The sequence below is a fragment of the Amphiura filiformis genome, chromosome 17, assembly GCF_039555335.1.
Source record: "Amphiura filiformis chromosome 17, Afil_fr2py, whole genome shotgun sequence".
In the NCBI taxonomy this organism is placed as follows: domain Eukaryota; kingdom Metazoa; phylum Echinodermata; class Ophiuroidea; order Amphilepidida; family Amphiuridae; genus Amphiura; species Amphiura filiformis.
In genome coordinates, this window is record NC_092644.1 from 2,152,647 (window position 1) to 2,172,173 (window position 19,527).

At 38.4% G+C, this 19,527-nt stretch overlaps 1 protein-coding gene across 1 annotated transcript in view; it reads right to left on the bottom strand.

Annotated features, from left to right (window-relative positions):
• Positions 1 to 328: 328 nt before the first annotated feature.
• The window catches only part of LOC140138313 (uncharacterized), a 92,042-nt gene continuing 72,843 nt past the window's right edge, over positions 329 to 19,527 (bottom strand). Inside the window, 9 exon segments of the mRNA XM_072160223.1 lie at positions 329 to 1,456; positions 3,125 to 3,391; positions 4,829 to 9,845; positions 11,830 to 12,010; positions 13,452 to 13,536; positions 15,106 to 15,141; positions 17,109 to 17,322; positions 17,828 to 18,029; positions 18,890 to 18,954. Coding sequence (XP_072016324.1) covers positions 1,365 to 1,456; positions 3,125 to 3,391; positions 4,829 to 9,845; positions 11,830 to 12,010; positions 13,452 to 13,536; positions 15,106 to 15,141; positions 17,109 to 17,322; positions 17,828 to 18,029; positions 18,890 to 18,954 — 6,159 coding nt within the window. The 3' untranslated portion in view covers positions 329 to 1,364.

A 19,527-nucleotide genomic window follows, 5' to 3' on the forward strand; every position in this document is an offset into this window, starting at 1 on the left:
ATACATTTTGCTATGAGATACCGGGAGGGGGAGGGGGGTAGCTTGGATCCAAAAAAAGCAAGATCAAATCCAAAAAATGACTCTTTAGGGATATCATATTCCAAAGGTCTCTGCTGGTCCCACTAGGGAAGCCCCCATGTCACAAGGGAAAACGCGGTAAATCGCACATTATTTGCACATTATTTGCAGAATCTCTCCTCTTTTTCCACTATTTTGACAATTTTAAGCTTACTTAGCAGATATTGTGATGATCTTTGGCGACTTTAGCTTTTTTGAGCGATTTCGCTCATTTTACCGCGTTTTCCCTTGTGACATGGGGGCTTAGGGATATCAAGTTTACCTCTTCTAGTCTCCAAAGGGGTATCAAATTTACTGAGTCCATGCCCACATATCTTATTTTTTTGAAATTTTTGACAAAAAAACAAAATATGATTTTGACTTTCAAGTCATTTTTCATACAATAATTGCAGTATTTGTGTACTGGGTCTTATAATGGGGACTAAATCTGTTCCTGTGACATGTAGGGGTATATTTTTACTTTCAACTAGACTCAGTAGGGGTTACCTCCAGGAACACCGGGTCTAGAATGGGTACCCAGAAATTCCTTGACCTCCCTTCCCCCGGAAGATACCTGTATAAAAATTAGGCCCTGCTGCCATATTCAAGGTATGTCCTTTGACAAGGACAATAACAAAGTAAAAGAAGTTGTAAACTTTATAAAATAATGGTCAAAAGTCCTTCAAATTTAAACATCAAATAATTTTTAAAAACCCAATTAGTGATACATAATGCACTGATAATAGACACTTGAACTAGGGAGCGTGGCCTAGCGGTTAAGGCGTTGGACTGTGAATCCAAGGGTCAAGGGTTGGAATCCCAGGTCCACATGAGCTTGGCTGGCTCTTTGTGTCCTTGAGCAAGGCACTTCACTCTACTTGTTTAGTGCTTCAGGGGGCACTTTAAGCCATCGGTGCCATGTACATGTATTTCTGACATTAATGCAGTGTGCACGTTAAAGAACGTTGCAGGCTATTCGAAAAGAGCAGGGGATCATCCCGGTACTGTTGACTGTACCTCAAAAATACACTCATCTACTCTAGGTTCCAGAGTAAAAATAAGTACAGCTTGTCTGTACGCAGTGCGATAATACTCATACATATAAGGGAGGCACTAATAGGGAAAAAGAAGAACTTCATAAGGGCATTAATTAACTGGGCGACACATTTATTAACCTGATAAAGCAGTCATATTTATTCCATTCAATTAGAAAATAAATATTGACCTGCCAAGTTTTATGAAAAACTTTTCTTGTTGCAATAATTTTTCTGATGATCAAGTAATGTACATTCCAAACCTTAGCAGTTTCAAGGCAAATCTCTGCAGCAAGACCAGGTCCCGACTACTTTCCAGAATGAAGTGTTATTGACACTTTTCTGATGAATACCTGTACCAGAGACTGGTGAAATAAAAAAACAAAAGAAGACAGAAAACAAGTGGTCATAATTTGACATGCATCAGAAAGTTTCTTTAGTTTATATATATACACTAAGCCAAAAAATAAACTTATAATTTTCACAAGGTCATATCATAAAATCCTGCGCATCAAAATGAACCAAAACTACACACAGGATTACTTCAATACTCTACTATAAACACATGTCAGTAATCAAGCAGTTTTCCAACTGGCATAACAGCAAAATGCACTGACATGGAACAGCTGCCTGGACCACATTCACAACCCAATAAATGGTACCCAGTACAAGACCTGTTTCTTGAAGAAAGTGAAAAGCAGAAATCAGCCCCCTTCTACACTATTCCACTTAATATTTGGAAATCATCATCTTATTATACACATTCTCAGATTTTTTGTGGTGGGTGCCAATTATTGGGCTGTGAATGTTGTCCAGGAAGCTGCTCAATGTCAGTGCATTTTGCTGTTGTGTCAGTTGCACAACTGCTTGGTTACTGACATGTGTTTAGAGTAAAGTATTGAAGTAATCCTGTGTGTAATTTTGGTTCATTTTGATGCACAGGATTTTAAGATATGACCTTGTGAAAAATTATAAGTTTCTTTTTTGGCTTAGGGTAATATACACCATTTTCTAAAATTGATGATCATTTAATAAGTGAGGAGTTTGTAATATAATTGAGGGCAATGTTGGTTGCTTACGCCTGAGTAGCAAAGGGCAGAAACAACAATCTTACACGATATGTGACATGATCAAGGGGAATGAGTCGGATGTCGCTAATATTGATTTTGAGATATTGGCAAAGAAAGTGTTAAAATACTTTTGTTTTATATCGTTTTCAGCGATTGATAAATTAACATAACTTCACTATAAAAGGTTGTATCAACATGGGGTTTTCAGTTTCTGAAAGCTCTAAATGTCCTTTTTATAGAAACATGTGTAAAACTTATTTTTGACCAGGGTCGACATGTGACTCATTCCCCTTGATCATGTCACATATGCTGTAATGAACTTATTCACACATATCCGAACATTAGTGATTGCTAATCATCAAAATAATAACAAAAAAGTTAAGATTCTTAAATGGACATTTTTCAAACCAAAGAAGGCAGCTGGCATTTCTTTCAAATGATGAAATTTATATTTCTGGGTCATCAACACCACACAAACGCAACTACAGGTAGTCCCCCCCCCAAAAAAAAGCCCCTCATTGCGCCCTCTTTTCCTCCTATTTCAAAAAAATTGATCAAGTATATGTTGGTATGTAAAGAAGCCTTTACCCATTAGCTTTAATAAACCGAAACAATTATTTCAATAGGCTCATAACTTTTAAAGAGGGCGCAATGAGGGGCCTCTTTTTTTTTTTTTACCCTGTATTTACGAACACAAATCTTGTGTATTTGTCTTGTGCAAGAAATTGATGTTTATGTTGCCACGTGTCAATTTGTTCAAGTTCCGAAAATTGATGAACTTTCACACTTTTCTCTCCATTACTGTAATATTGTGAAGTGCAAATAGTAGAGGTGAATTAATTTTAATATTTCCCCAGAGCAGCCAGCGCACATAAATATTGAAAAAAAAAACCCCTAAAAAACAGTGCATCTGGCCGGTGAAGCAAATCACACATTATGGCTTTAAAGTAGTGCATTTCTTACCTCCCCATGTGTCATTCCATACACCTGACGAAAATATCATCTGTTCCTCAGGCTCTATTAAAGCCACAGCTTCTTCATCCTGGAGATTAAATGAGCTCACAAAACTATCTTCATTCTGCGCAGCTGTCCACACGCTCATTGCCACTGCACTCCAAGTCTCTCCGTAATCGCGACTACGCATAACTGCACGTCCATTGCTGGATAAACCATACAAGGTGTTGGACGCTAGTGTGATACCTAGTAGGTTACCCACGCTTGGATGTAGAGCTGAAGGGAAAGAGAATGATGAATTAAGCCATTTTAACCCCATGAAATCTACCTGCTGATCATGATTGGCCAAAATGAAGTTTTCATTATCAATTGGGCCAATCAGCTACATTGTTAGAATAAAATCACCATGCAAAATAATTGGGGTGAATTATTTGCAAAGCTCCATTCTGATTGGTGATTAAAGTGAAGATATCATGTAATTGACCAATCAGAGGCAATGCCAGATCGGCAGGTAGTGCTCAGGGGGTTAATGCTCTAGGTGCTCTGCATAGGCTTCAACATATAAAGTCTCTATATATTTTCTCAAAATATCAAGAGCTACCTTAAGAACCACTGAACCAATGCTAGGCTTGTTTGTACTCATTTTGATGCATTTTTCATGCTGATTCCAAATATAGTCATGACAATTTACAATTCTGAAATGTTTGAGTTAAAAAAAAAAAAACTTGTCATCTGCAGTCGACACCCGTGTCATTTAATAGTTGGGGATGTAAGAGAGGCTACTTTGCATGGTCCCCTCTGGGATTTAAGGGTGTCTATGATGTGAATAAACTACTTTGGCACATTGCATTTGATTGCAACACATACTTGTAACAGCAAAATACTTGTTTCTGCATTGGTAATATAATAAAGATGAATTTGGGGGGCAATCGTCACTCAGAAAACCTGTCAAATTCTGAATAGCAGGCTTGTTTTCATTTAAAATGACCCGCTAACCAGAAGACCCGCTACTCAGAAAACCTGTTAATCAGAAGGCCCGCTACTCAGAAAATATTTTGTGAATAGTGGGTATTTTCTGAGTAGCAGGCCTTTTGATTAACGGGCCCTTGCAGGGTTAGGGTTATAGTGTTAGGGTTTAGGCTCAGGGTTGGATACAGCTCACTAGTCAGAAAAAAATTCAGTAGCAAGGCTTTTACATAAAATTCAACAAAAAGCCCACTATTCAGAAAGTCTGTTATTCAGAAGGCCCGCTACTCAGAAAGCGGGCCTTCTGAATAATGGGTTTTCTGAATAGCGGGTCTTCTAACTACCAGGTCTTCTGAGTGGCGGCCTCCCGGGGGTACTCAGTACAAATGACCATACGGGGGCGTGCAAAACATGGGTAGCATTTTCAGCCTTCTGGTATATCAATGACCCCTTTTCAAAGCCTATTTTGGTATATGAATGGGTCCTTTTTCAAAATTTTCTCAATTTTTTAGGAAAACAGCCCAATTTTTCCTCAATCTAGCTAAAATTTTCCCAAATTTTTGGGAAAATTTGTAAAAACTAAGACAATTTTGGTTAAATTCAGCCGAAAATTTCGACTTTTGGTATATCAATGGGTCCAAATTTCTTGAAAAATTGGTATATTTATGGGTCCACTTCTCAGCGGCACGTCCCTACCAAAACCAAACTTGAGTACCCCGGGGACGGGCTGCACCCAATGAATCTTACCTCTCCAAGCCATTAGATCCAGCTCAACACATCCACACTGACAGAACAATTTGTAGCACACTTCTACAGTTTGGTTACATGCTTCAGTTCCATTGCTTGATTCAAATGTTCCATTAGTTGACTCAAACGTTCCATTGGTCGATTCAAATGATGCACACTCCTGATTGGTTGTTACAGACTGCCATTCCAAACAAGTACAATTGCATTCACACGTCCACCTGTCTGGACATACCAAATCGTCGCAGGATGCCATACAGTTGTCAAAGTTTGCTAGATCGTTACACTCTTCATAACACTCTGTGATATTACTGTACTTCGACAGGTCGCAAACATCACAAGGAGAGGTGCAGTTGGTTGAATTCTGACCACAGGCATGGCAATTTGTTGTATTCAAACAGTCACTGCAATTGTTGACACAGAATAACAGGGTAGCATCACAGTCTTGATAACACTGCCTATGATCTAATGGACGGAGATCATCACAGACATTCAGGCAATCACTAGTGCATTCATCAAAACAAGCGGAGGATGAACAGTTTGTATAACCGGAAGAGTTGGCTGTTATAGAACAGTTTACCATCGTGCAATTTTCCAATGCGGTTCCATTAATACCACTGTCACTGCAACAGCCATTAATACTACCACTATAGTGGACATTGGTGCTATTAATACCACCATTCTTAGGGCCATTTGTTGCATTAACGTTGCAAGTAATATTTGAACACAATCCTTCACAAATATCAATCAACTTTGAGCAATTATTCTGGCATTCACTATAAGCTACATACTGTGAGTTACTGGTGCAATCCATCCCAAACCTTTCTGATGCGTTATTTGATGCTGTTTGGTTACCACTAATTGCTGTACCATTATCTGGAATGTCTCTTCTGGTTCTTACATGTTCCTCTGATTCTCTTCTGATTCTGTGGCTTTGAATGATTCCCAAAGCAGCCGGTTGACCAAATCTCAATCCGTCATCTGATATTCTACTCATCTGGTCGACATTTTTGCTGTACATCAAGATGTCAAATTGATGAATTGCATGGGACCACGTGGATAACAACGAGGACCATGTTGATGGTGCTTGAAGATGAGATTCTGTAGGAGAAGTTGCATTCCAAGCCAGCAAGTCTTGTTCATCCATTAACATATAAGGCGATGCACCCATTCCATGCCAGTCGATGTAGTAATTGACATCTCTGCGTTTCCGTACATGAGACATGCAAGCAGATTGATACGCTGTGCAATTTGTTATTGAGCTACATTCTGTTGAGATGTAATGATGAAGGCAAAGCTCTTCGCAATTATCTTGAATGTTGATGGAGCAGTTGGAATTCAAATTATTGCTGCAGGTCACATTGGTATTGTTGCTGGAACAGTTTGACTGAGGTTCCAAATTGATGCAGGTGATAATATTAGTACTGTTGCTGTTCCATGTGGAATGACTAGTACTGTTGCTGTTCCATGTGGAATGACTAGTACTGTTGCTGTTCCATGTGGAATGACTAGTACTGTTGCTGTTCCATGTGGAATGACTAGTACTGTTGCTGTTCCATGTGGAATTATTAATACTGTTCCATGTGAAATTGCTAGTACTGTTACTGTTCAACTTGAAATTACCAGTACCGTTACTGTTGCAGGTGGAAATACAGTCTTGAAACATCGTACAATTAACAACTGTGTTATTTTCCATTTGAACAGGTGCTGGTGGTGACATTGGGATGGTCATACAGTCCTGTAAATCTTGTTGACAATCTGATGTGCAACTTGGACACGTCGTACAATCGGTGCAGTTTGAATCACAGGTGTTCCAAGTGGACTGACAGGTGCCACAAATTGGTATAAACACAAATAGCGTATAACAACCAATTGTGCAGTCGATGTGATTGCTAATGCTTGATTGGGATAGCAGGTGCAGGGATGATGAATTTGATGTTGCATTTGATAACATATGCAAAGACGTTGAATTTGATTCAGTAATGTTGGACAAAGCTGTTGAATTCAACTCCGTTACATTTGACAAGTGCAGGGCAGTTGAATTCATTTCAGTTACATTTGATAAATGAGTAAGCATTAACCTACAATTCTGCTGGCAATGAGTGAAGTTGTTGTACAATGCATGATTCTTTGTGCACCTCTCCAAAGAAATTTTTGCTGCAGTGTGATTGGCGTAGCCTTCTGCAGATTTATTTGCCGCAGTGTTATTAACATATCCTTCAGTAGAATTGTTTACTGCAGTGTTATTGACATATTCTTCCGTAGAATTGTTTACCGCAGTGTTATTAACATATTCTTCCGTAGAATTGTTTACAGCAGTGTTATTGCCATCTGTGGAAATGTTTACTGCAGTGTTATTGGCTGAAATGTTTACTACAGTTTTATTGGCATATCCTTCTGTAGCAGTATTCACTTGTACTTCAGGGCTAGTTTGCCTTGAACAGATTTCACTAACAGCATTCATTACTTCTTCTGCAGTACATGAATCATACCAATCAGTACAGTTCTCCATACAATCAATCCCATCTGTACTATTCCCAGTCCGTACGCATTCATCAAAGCAATCGCTGAACCCATAATTACAAATATCAAGACGTGTTGCATTACATGGCCTGCTGCATTCCTGATGGTCTATACTACAGTTTCTCTTGCACGAAACCTCACAGTCACAAGTGGAACACTCTTGCATGCATTCCGTATGAAGCTCTCCACACGTCTTTGGATAGCAATGCTCCAGGCAGTCATTTTTATTGTCTATACAATCATCTCTGCACATTTCTCTACAGTGTGCACAGCTTCCACATTCTATCAAACACAGATGACCTTTCTCTGCACAAATATTGTTAACGTTACTGCAATTTTGTAATGCTGGCTGGTGAAGACACATCAATGTACAGGTTTGTAGTAAGCCAACACATACATCTGTGCAATTCAATAGGCATTCCGTGTCATTTGCACTACACATGAAGCAATCTCCCAAACATAATGTGACGTCTATAGAGCACCCCAAGGAACATTCTGTGGTGTTGACATCCAATTCAAAGATACAGTCTCTACTGCAGACATGGCTACTGTCATCGCTCACAGTTATGTTTGTACTGTTTATGGTACTGTTGCTCATATATGTACTGTTACTCATATATGTAGTGTTACTCAAATATGTAGTGTTACTCAAATATGTACAGTTAGCAAAACACAAGTCGAAACAACCCAAGGTCATATTGGAGGTGGTAGAGTTGGTAGAGGTAGAGTTGATTTGACTTTGATTACTTGTCGTAATATTATTATTATTAATCAAAATTTCATCGCACTGACTCGAACATGTATCGTTGCAGTACACCGATAACGGCACACACGTTTCTGTGCAATTTAGTGTAGCGAACACATTATAACATGGCTCCAAGCATAGAAAAATGTCTTCAACACATTCATCCATACAGTTTTGATTGAAATACACTGTTCCGTTTGAGACCACCACACACCGTTTTGTACAGTTATTGAACTCATCGTGGCAATATGAAGTGCATATGGCGCTGTCTATCTGGTACACCTGAACGCAGTTATCCTCACAAAGTTGTGTTTCAGAAGAACAGTTTTGCCGGCATTTTCCAAAGCATCTTTCTCTACATCCATTACACGAGGTCTTACAGTCTAGAAAGTTGAGACGACAAGACTCGTCACATGGACAATAGGTGGTACAATTTGCATGAGAGACATTGCAATTGTATAGACATCCATCAAAGCCTTGAGAACACAATGCAGTGATTTCGTCTGATGTGTCGGTAATGTTACTTGCACAAGTATCATTATTATTAGTTCTATTATACGGACATTGCGATGTCATATTCTCAGCAATATGATCTTGACTTTGACTTTGAATATGATCTAATGACGTGCTATTAAGATGGGTCTCATTCAATGTCGTATTCACAACTACCACTGCCTCGACCGTTACATTGCAAACCAAACATCTATCATCACACCAGCCTAACTCCTCCATGCAAATATCCTTGCATAATACGTCTGGTAAATGACACTGAACATCGCATTCATCCAAGATATGCCAGCAATAAATCCGGCAATCGTATATGCAGTCAACGTCACGGCATCCATAGGTGCAATTCTGTAGACAGGTGACTTCTCTTTGACTGCAGTTTTGAAGGCAGCATTTAGTGTCACATTCTTGTAGACCGTTTTGACAATCCTGTTGGCAATTAGCGACACAGGTGTCGTTGAGGAAAGCCTCGCATTGTAGAGTCGTGTTGGTACAGTTATAAGCACCATCCGTGCTATTGAAGCAATCCCCAATGTACGTTTCATTTGATTCATGAGTGCTGTTTATCAAAGTTAAATAATCTGTACAATTTTCTCCTGTACAGTCTATTCCACAAAAATCCGTACACATATCAAATGCAACCCCGCAAGAGTCATTACATGGTATCATCGGTGGGCTGCATACGTTCATGCAACCTTCAAAAGTCATATTACACGCAGCACCACATTCCGTAGTACAGTTGACATCATCGCAGCTGAATTGACAATCCATATGGCATATAGAATGGTCAAAAGCACAATCGCTATAACAACATCCTACTGAGCAGTGAGAACTTGATGTGATACAGTCTTCAATACATATCCCAGTACAATTCCTGCTTATTCCCGGTATATACACCAACTCACTTTCCATACAAGCCTTCTCACACCCATCCAAGCAAACATCTCCTACATTGGTACAGTTATCCACACAAGTGTTTGGCGGTATCACACAAGTGAACACGCAATGTCCGTGTGTGAGACTACAATTAAGTGAACAGTTTGTATCGATAGTACAGTTTCCCGACGGATCGGAGCAGTCGGTGCATAAGTCTATGCAGGAGTCTAGTTGCGGGTAGCAGTCTTCAACACAGCATTCCTGAGTGCAGTTTAGGTAGAAGTTATCGCAGTCTACAGAACAAGAATGTATTTCTGATGGGAGACACGTTGTGCAGTCTTGACAGGATTCCTTACAGAATGCCTTTTCCTAAAATAAGAATCATAAGCAGAATATCACAAACTTGTTTTATGGTCTACAGAAAAGTTGTAAATACAAGTATGCTATGATATCATTATTTATATGAAGGTTAAAATGTTTTGGTTGCACATATGAAAAGCTTATTTCCAAACCGTGTTAAGTCCACAAACACATGTTTCTGTTTTACCTGTGCGATATTGCAATGGGTTGTGATGCTATAGGTATTGTAATTTCAGTTGGATGCACCATTACAAAGCAAACAGTAGATGGATGCACAGTAACAATACTGTGTGAGGCCTTTGATTTCTAAATGAGAACAATAGTCTGCATATTGTCAACCAGCATTGTTGTAGTAAATAATGGCTAGTTGATGGTACAACTCATTGTTGCTAATGTCAAACTTATCAAAGTAATTGTGATTGTATCACACAAGTAAATGAGAAACATGTGGTTGTGGACTTATCACGGTTTGGAAATAATCTCTTCATATCGTTATGAATTCGGCAGACGGCCGAATCCAGATTCGGCTTTTGGTAAATTCATTTTACGAATTCATTACATTTGAATTTGAGAATAAGGGATCAATGCTATACATAATAGAGGGCAGCATATCAATTTTTTAACGGAGATCAGATGATAACAGCATAGTAAGTATTCAAAGAGGCGGCATACAGGGTTAGCTAACGGTGACTCACAGTACGGTCAAAGACGATAACCGTTAGAAAAAGCGATATGCTGCCCTCTATAAAAAGCATTGATCCCTTGTTCTCTAATTCAAAAGTAATGCATGCCAATAATGAATTTACCAAAAGCGAATCCAGATTCGGCCGTCTGCCAAATTCATAACGATATGTAGATGTATGATAAATGGACCTCAATATGATCAGTACAAGTATCCATAAAATTCTAAATATCTTGCTACAAGAATGTCAAGATAGTGGTAAAAGTAAACTGAAATTCTTAAAAAACTTTTAAAACTTCTAAAAAAATGTTTTTTCATTTCTTTGAAATTATTTTCCTCTCTCAGCAGGCCTTGTCGTCTAGATTTTAAAGCAAGTGGTTAATCACTTGCTAGCATGATGCTAGGCCAGTGGTCTGATCACTCTCAGAGCTGAATCACTCTTTAGTGTGTAGTGATCGTATCAGTCTCTAGGTCTAAAAGATAATTCATACCAATAGGAAACAATTACGCACTGTTGACACCCTCTCTGTTGTTTTCAGAGAAGTTAATACGATAAATTGAATACATTGAATGTGCTGAAACTTGAATGCAGTTCAATTTTGGTTGATTCGCTGCGAGCGATATTTAGTGTCTATGGTGAGTGAAAAATCACTCACTATAACTTGAGTTTGGGCGAGCAAGAGCGACCGCTTGCCTCAAACAGAAAAGCCTGTCACAGCCACATATAATTTTCAAAATAATGTTTCAAAGTATTGATATAAACATCATAACTTTCATTTTACAATAACCTAATGACATTCAATCATGTGTGTATGCATATTATTTAGGGTGACTGTGTTTGGAAGTACATGTATGAGGTGTGCTTGAGAGTGAGTGAGGGGGTGTGTTTGTGAGGATATAAGATTAGTTAAGGGGTTTGCTTTCATAATCATGTGCAATATAATTTTTGTGTTTCTCTTATGCTTTTTTGATGCTTATTTGATTTGGTGTGTGGCGCGGATTATTTGTGGTCACTGTGTTTGGGAGTAAGAGGTGTGCTTAGGTGTCAAGTGGGTGTGTGTGAGTGTGGTGTGATGGGGTGAGTGTGGAGATAAGCTTTTATAATTATGTGCAATATAATTCTGAATATTATATGTTTTTTATGCTTATTTCTTGTAATATGTATTTTAATAACTTTTATGTGTAATAATAGTAAATAATTTTTTGATGTCTTAATATTGTAAAGAGTAACGCAATTTGGCTATTTGCCACGATGTTATTTTCAATAAATATGAAATGAAAATATGAAATGAAAATGAAATCATGTCTCACCTCCATACAATCTGGTACACAACCACAAGAGCAGTTTACTGGTTTGGGTTCATACTGTGAGCAGTTAGCACCCTTGGGTAGGTTCCATACATAAGTACAGTTGCAATACTCTTCACATGTTGGCATTCTGTCTACTGGATATGGAGGTAGATTGCCAGTCATGTAACACCCACCAGCATACCTGTAAAATGATATCATCAAAAAAAACTGAGCAGTTAGCACCCTTGGGTAGGTTCCATACATAAGTACAGTTGCAATACTCTTCACATGTTGGCATTCTGTCTACTGGATATGGAGGTAGATTGCCAGTCATGTAACACCCACCAGCATACCTGCAAAATGATATCATCAAAAAAAACTGAGCAGTTAGCACCCTTGGGTAGGTTCCATACATAAGTACAGTTGCAATACTCTTCACATGTTGGCATTCTGTCTACTGGATATGGAGGTAGATTACCAGTCATGTAACACCCACCAGCATACCTGTAAAATGATATCATCAAACAAAACTGAGCAGTTAGCACCCTTGGGTAGGTTCCATACATAAGTACAGTTGCAATACTCTTCACATGTTGGCATTCTGTCTACTGGATATGGAGGTAGATTACCAGTCATGTAACACCCACCAGCATACCTGTAAAATGATAGGATCAAACAAAACTGAGCAGTTAGCACCCTTGGGTAGGTTCCATACATAAGTACAGTTGCAATACTCTTCACATGTTGGCATTCTGTCTACTGGATATGGAGGTAGATTACCAGTCATGTAACACCCACCAGCATACCTGTAAAATGATATCATCAAACAAAACTGAGCAGTTAGCACCCTTGGGTAGGTTCCATACATAAGTACAGTTGCAGTACTCTTCACATGTTGGCATTCTGTCTACTGGATATGAAGGTAGATTGCCAGTCATGTAACACCCACCAGCATACCTGCAAAATGATATCATCAAACAAAACTGAGCAGTTAGCACCCTTGGGTAGGTTCCATACATAAGTACAGTTGCAGTACTCTTCACATGTTGGCATTCTGTCTACTGGATATGGAGGTAGATTGCCAGTCATGTAACACCCACCAGCATACCTGTAAAATTATTGAATTAAAAAAAACTGAGCACGATGTTGACTAAGATCAAATTCCATACTAATATTTTGAACATCTGCAATATTGTAGCTTGATTTCACTGAAAATCTCAGGGTGGGTGGGTGGGTGGTGTAGGGGTGGAACCCGGTCACTGGGAAGTTTGCCCCGTTAGAATGAAAAAACATTTTATAAGGTCTAATTTAAAGCAATAATGTGTGATTTGCTCACAGTGACGCCCCTTAATTTTTCTTGAATTTACCTTTTTTGAATGATTGTAATACCCAGTGGTGTACTAAATAAATATAATAAAATAAAAAAATAAATAATATCAAGGCACAGTTCTTTAACCCAATACATCATACATTATGGCTATAATAATCAAAATTTTCATTTTTTGGCATCCTAATTTTCTGTGACAATCTTTTTCTGAGGGGCCAGTTTGCCTACCTGATCTTCCTGATTATGCACACACACATAATCACATAATGTATAAATGTGCAGAGAATATGAATTGATGTTAGCTCGTTATACTTACACATGTACTGTGTTGTTGAAGAAACATGCATAGAATATGTTGTGTACTTCATCATATAACACATTATATGTTGCCAGCTTCAAATCTGTATATAAAAAAACATACACAACAATAGGTTATATTAGTATTGTTATAACAATGCATGGTATGCTTGTACCTTAATATCTTGATACTTCACTTTTGTGAAGGTATTTGATTTTAATATTCAGAATAACCAAACTGACATTTTTTGGTATTTCGCCAATATTTTGACCGGCAACCAACACCATGACTCGCTCCGGCTTTTACTATTCCTATTCAGTATAGTTTTCAGCAAGGTTCTTCAGGGGTCTGCCGATTTGGCGCTGTTTATGTTGTAAACACAGAAGTGGGGTTCTGATTGGCTAATTGAATCACGCCATCATCACATTGGCACCGTATTCGCTGGTCAAGTTGTGCGCATCATGTGACCTAGTTCTTTTTACGCGATCATAATAAAAAAGAGCAGACGGACACCACTGACAGAATTTGCCAACTATTATAGTCTATGGTGGCCTTTAGCAATGGCGCAAGTTGTCAATGCAAAATGGTATAAAATCATCTGCTTTATATACCATGCACATATTGACATAATTCCAAGCAGGGAAAGTAGATAAGTAATCAATCAATCAATCAATTTATTTCATCCATTCATTATACAACAATATAAATATGATACAATGAGATACAATAAGCCAATAGGGTGCCGCCGACATTAAAGGGAATCTCCGGCAATCATAACAAAATTAAAACAAACTCATTAAGTATAAAACGAATAAAAGCAGTCGGCTCTCAACACGCGATATTCAAAATTCCTGCGTCAAATTTTTTAAAGTGCAAATGACATAATGGTTGTTTGTGCTCAATTGTCGTCAACCTTCATTGTATTACTGGGACGACATTGCACTCGATAATTTCGGCACCCTCGAAGTTTGAATATTGTGTTGAGAGACGGCTGTTTTTATGGTCACTATGAGTTTGTTTTACATAAAACCACTTGATTTGTGCTTGATAATTATTTTTCTTCCATATAAGGCATAATGTTGTCATTGCCGGAGACTCTCTTTAACAACTACATGCACCTTTGGTCAGTGGGAGATGGCGAGTCAACAAAGTCATAGAGAATAAATGAAGGTGTTTGATTGAAGGTAGCACTGTCATTTGGACTGCAATAGTTTGTGGAAGTCTTCAAATGGGCTATTCCAGTTGAAATCCACACTACCCCTGTGCAAGATTTTGGAAATATCTTCTACAGGGGGAGTGTGTTTTTCAAATGTAATTGGTCAGGGTTAATCATTTTAAAACCCGTACTCCCTCTGTATTATGGATTTACCAATATCTTACACAGCTGGAGTGACTATTTCAAATAAAAGTTACTCAACTGTCTATTCTATTCGAAAATCATACTCCCTCTGTGGATGACTTAAGCTAAATCTTCCACAGGGGTAGTGTGGACTTTAAATGGAATAGCCCAATGAAGTAAAAGTCCTGAATGTAATGGGAGTGCAAGACGTCTCACAGGGGGGGGGGGTTATGCCACTGCCCACTTATCTTATTTTTCTTACCTTTGCAGGTAGTGTGAAATACTAGACATTTTTATGCATTTTGTAAAAGACAAATGGGAAGATTTACTTACCATCAAGTTCTTCTCTTCCTACATACTTGGTTGGTACTACAAATGAAATGTATTGATGTAATTAAAATACTTGTAAAATTGTCAAAGCGGTCCACATGTCTTGTCTTAAAAAAAACACAACAACAACAACAACAACATGGATTCCTTTCCACTTATTTTTCAACTTATAAGGATTAGTTGAATAGGATTTTTTAAAACTATTTCAAGCCAATCAAGTCATCACAAATCAAATGTTACGGTACTATAAAGTATGTCCCATCTTAAGTTGAGAGTAACCCACTCTTGGAATTTGCAGTGGCTGATTCGACTTGCGCGTGCTGACCTAATCCTGTGAGGCATATATACACACTCCTACAAGGGCAATTTGTCTGTACCTTGGTTGCGCAACCGCGGAAATACACCTATTCGAATCTACCACTATCAAATCCAACATGGCGTTACTCTCAACTTGAGATGAGGATACACTCACGAGTTATAGCCAGCACAATTCTAGTGCCGGCTAATTTCAGTAGCTGAGTGTGTGTAAGTAGTGATAGGCAGTACAGCCCAAAAAAATGGGTGATGTTTCAAAAAGCTTAGGGTACCAGCTGAATTGAAACAGCTAATCCTCCTGAGCATTTTGACACCTTTAAAAAAAAAATCGGTTGAAAAATGAGACAGTGCCGGCCAAAAAACTACGCATAAGGGGGATTTCTTGGGACCCCCTATTTTTCACTATTTTGACAATTATGGGCGTTTTCTCTGCTGTTTGTTGGATTCTAATGATTATTTACATGATTTTGGGTCCCCTGGATATATTTATGCAATTTTTACACAAATCGTATGTTTTGATGCAAGTTTAAGAGCCAATTTAGGATGTGAGGGCGCTGTTCAGCCTAATAGCTGTTACGTATCCCCCTACTAAAATTGTATCATTTCTTATTATCAAATCAAAGTTACTGGCATCTGTCCAAATTTGAACTCTCAACCTTATTTCACTTGTGCGTGGTACACATTTGAAAATGTGTAGAGACGCTTCCATACAAAGTTCGTTGACCCCTGTATATTGCTATGGGCAGGTTACCCCTGTATTAAATATTAGCGCCACCGCTACACCAAATGTGAAAAATGACTGAAAATTTCAGAATATGGATGATTGATGATTATCTCTAGTATGATAACCTTAAAAATCAAAAACGGTTGCGAAAGGGGTCGCTGAAAGGTAAAGCGCCCTCACGGCCTAATTTTACCAAAAACCGTTAATTTTAAGGACACTAAAAAGTATCATTTGACACAAAGTGCATAAATGACCTTCCTGGACCTAAAACTATGTAAGTAGATACCAAAAATGCATTATATAATCCTTAATTTGATAAAAATTCCTTTAAAAACTAGAAAATAAAGGTCAAATCTGCCCCCCCCCCCATATGTGTCGTTATTTGGCCGGCACTGTCTCAATTTTTGGCCGATTTCAATCAAATTGGTGTCAAATTACTCAGAACAACAAGCTGCATCAAATAAGCTGGTACCCTAAGCTATTTGCAACTACACCCTTATACAGCCTATCACTAGTGTAAGGAGGGAGATTAAGAGTAGGGAGATTAAAAGATGAATTTGTCTGTGGTGTAGCTGTTCTCCTTCCTTACACACAGCTACACCAGGGACGAATTCATCTCTTATGCTGGTTTCATACTAGCCTGCCGCTTGCCGCTGAGCGGCGTAGCGCACGCGCATTGCAGACAAACGGACACAATAAAGGCTTGTCATTGGTTGAAACGCCCTGCCGCTTGCCGCAGCGGCAGAAAAGTATGACGGGGGCTTTAATCTCCCCACATGGACAAATGCATACATGTAAAAAAACACAACATATTGGTTGTAACTTGTGCATTAAATGTGATTTCAAAGATTTTTTGTGCCAGTCGGTGACCAATATATTTAAGCTTAGTGCCGGTCGGGAAGACTCTGTGCCGGATATCCTCGACTGGCGTGGCTAGAACACTGGATACACTATACCAAGTACATACCTTCATAGCTAATCTGCGTAGGTAGCACCTTGTGGGTATGCAGTACTACGTTGTGTTTAAACTCATTCTCATGTGGATTGTACAGATCCCATGTATAGTAATAGGCTTGAGCTAATGCAACCATATTATATTCACCCTGAGCCATTATGAACTGAGGATCTAATATGATGCGGAAATGGAAGGAGATCATGTCCGTGTTTCGCAAGGTGGGAACCTGTGGAAAAAGAAGTGGTTTGAACAATGATATCAACACACTTTATCAGTGTTCCTATTGCACTTATGCACTTATTTGCTGATGTATGGGGTCCACAACTTATAATAAGTTCCCCCTAGTACTTTTTGAAAGGCCATCACTCGATACGGAACTGGACTTTGTCACAATGTTTCAAAAACGCAATAAGAACATTTCTGTTAGTCTCTCCTGTGACATCACTCACACATCATGAGTCAACAGTTTACCATCAGATCATCTGGTATAGTTGTGTCTTACAAAAGAGTCAATACTTAGCCATCATAATAAGTGCAACTTGAGCTCAGAGTAATTTAAAGCCTGAAAACATATTTTTTAAGCATGATCCAAAATTTTAAAAAAACACATCAAAAGTGGTTGTCAAAACTGGTCAACAACGCTCACTTTTTGAACCGAATATTTCAGAGCATCATTCTCAGTGCTTCATCAGCAGTGCAATGCTGATTACACATTCATTTGGAGTACTTACAGCAAACTTGAATCCTTTCCTTGGATCTGAGCTGACAACAGTGACAGGTTGCAGTTCATTGTAATCAAGCAATGACGTCTTATGATTGGTCATCTCCACAAATTCCACATAGGTAGGAAACATCCATACTACTACTATATCCCTAGCTGTTAGTGTTGACAATGGGTTATGATACAGTTCTGTATAATACTCAATCCAGTCACTGCAAAAATTGATATTACAAAATGTCAGAAAACCAACAAATACATTTTCAATACGCTGGCGAAGTGACATAATAAATCGGATTAACTACCATAGCAATAGGTGAAAACAAATTTCAATATATCGCACTGCAATACAAACAGGTTGCACCCCTCACCTGTGTATGTCTGCAATCATAGATTGAATACAATGCCAATCTTTTGAAAGATACTGATCTTACAGGTGCGAGTGATCAGCATATGGTTGAATGCAGAGGTACCATGTGAACATACCAGTGTAGCACGGTATATTCAATAATTGTTTTCACCTATTGCTATGGTAGTTAATCCGATTGTTACAAAACTTCACCAGCGTATAGTTAAATGGGCGCTGCCGCTGCCGCCACAACCACCACCACCAACAACAAAACCACCATCATCACCACCACCATCACCAACACCAACAACAACACCACTACCACCAACAACACCACCACCACCACCACCACCACCACCACCACCACCACCACCACCACCACCACCACCACCACCACCACCACAACAACAACAACAACAACAACAACAACAACAACAACAAATAATACAAAGACAAACAAATCACAAACAAGTAAACTAACAAGTCAATCAAAAGGTTCTTATTTCTGATCCAATAAATTGCACTTACTGTGTACGTTTCGATAAACACTCTGTTATCTTCATTCAGTGTTGATAAAGATAACAGAGTGGTTATCAAAACGTACACAGTAAGTGCAATTTATTGGATCAGAAATAAGAACCTTTTGATTGACTTTATTCTACAGATCCTGATGAATTTGTTCAACCAAGCAAACTAACAAACAAAAATACAAAGTGCAGAACTTACCCTGGTAAAAATCCTAGTGTTTTAGGGGAAACATAAACATTCATGTCAAGTTGTACAATTCCTGCCTGGAAGTAAATGGGAAATAAATATATCTGAATATTCATCATGATCAGGTAATGATGGATCGGTAACAAGAATAAATAAAAAAATAATATGTGACCCGCTGCCACAAAACCAGATATAAGTCACTAATTTTAAAAATTGAGTTTTTGATGTCATCATTTAGTATAGGTCTTCAGCTTTCATTTGATACCAACATTATAGTCCTCACTCTATGGTCTTTCAATGGGAAGGGGAAAAGCGACACATAAAGAAAAGGCAAATGCAAGAAAAATGTCTTTAAAGTTGTAAAATGACATGTTAAAGACTTTGTTTTGCTCAGAAAATACTAGATTTGGGTGCTTTAGATGTAATAGAATATTTTGTTTTCAATGGTAGGTTAAAGTAAACATATTAAGGAATCAAAAATGAATAAAAACTGAAAAACAAAATCTGCAAAGTTTTTCACCCCTTTCCCAACTTTGACTCGCCCTATCTCAAAATGGCCGAGTGTGAATTATGGCGGGTTTCGTCAGAGCGGAACCCATGAGTAACACAAAAAAACAAGGATTGCACCTCATAACTATTAAAGATAAACT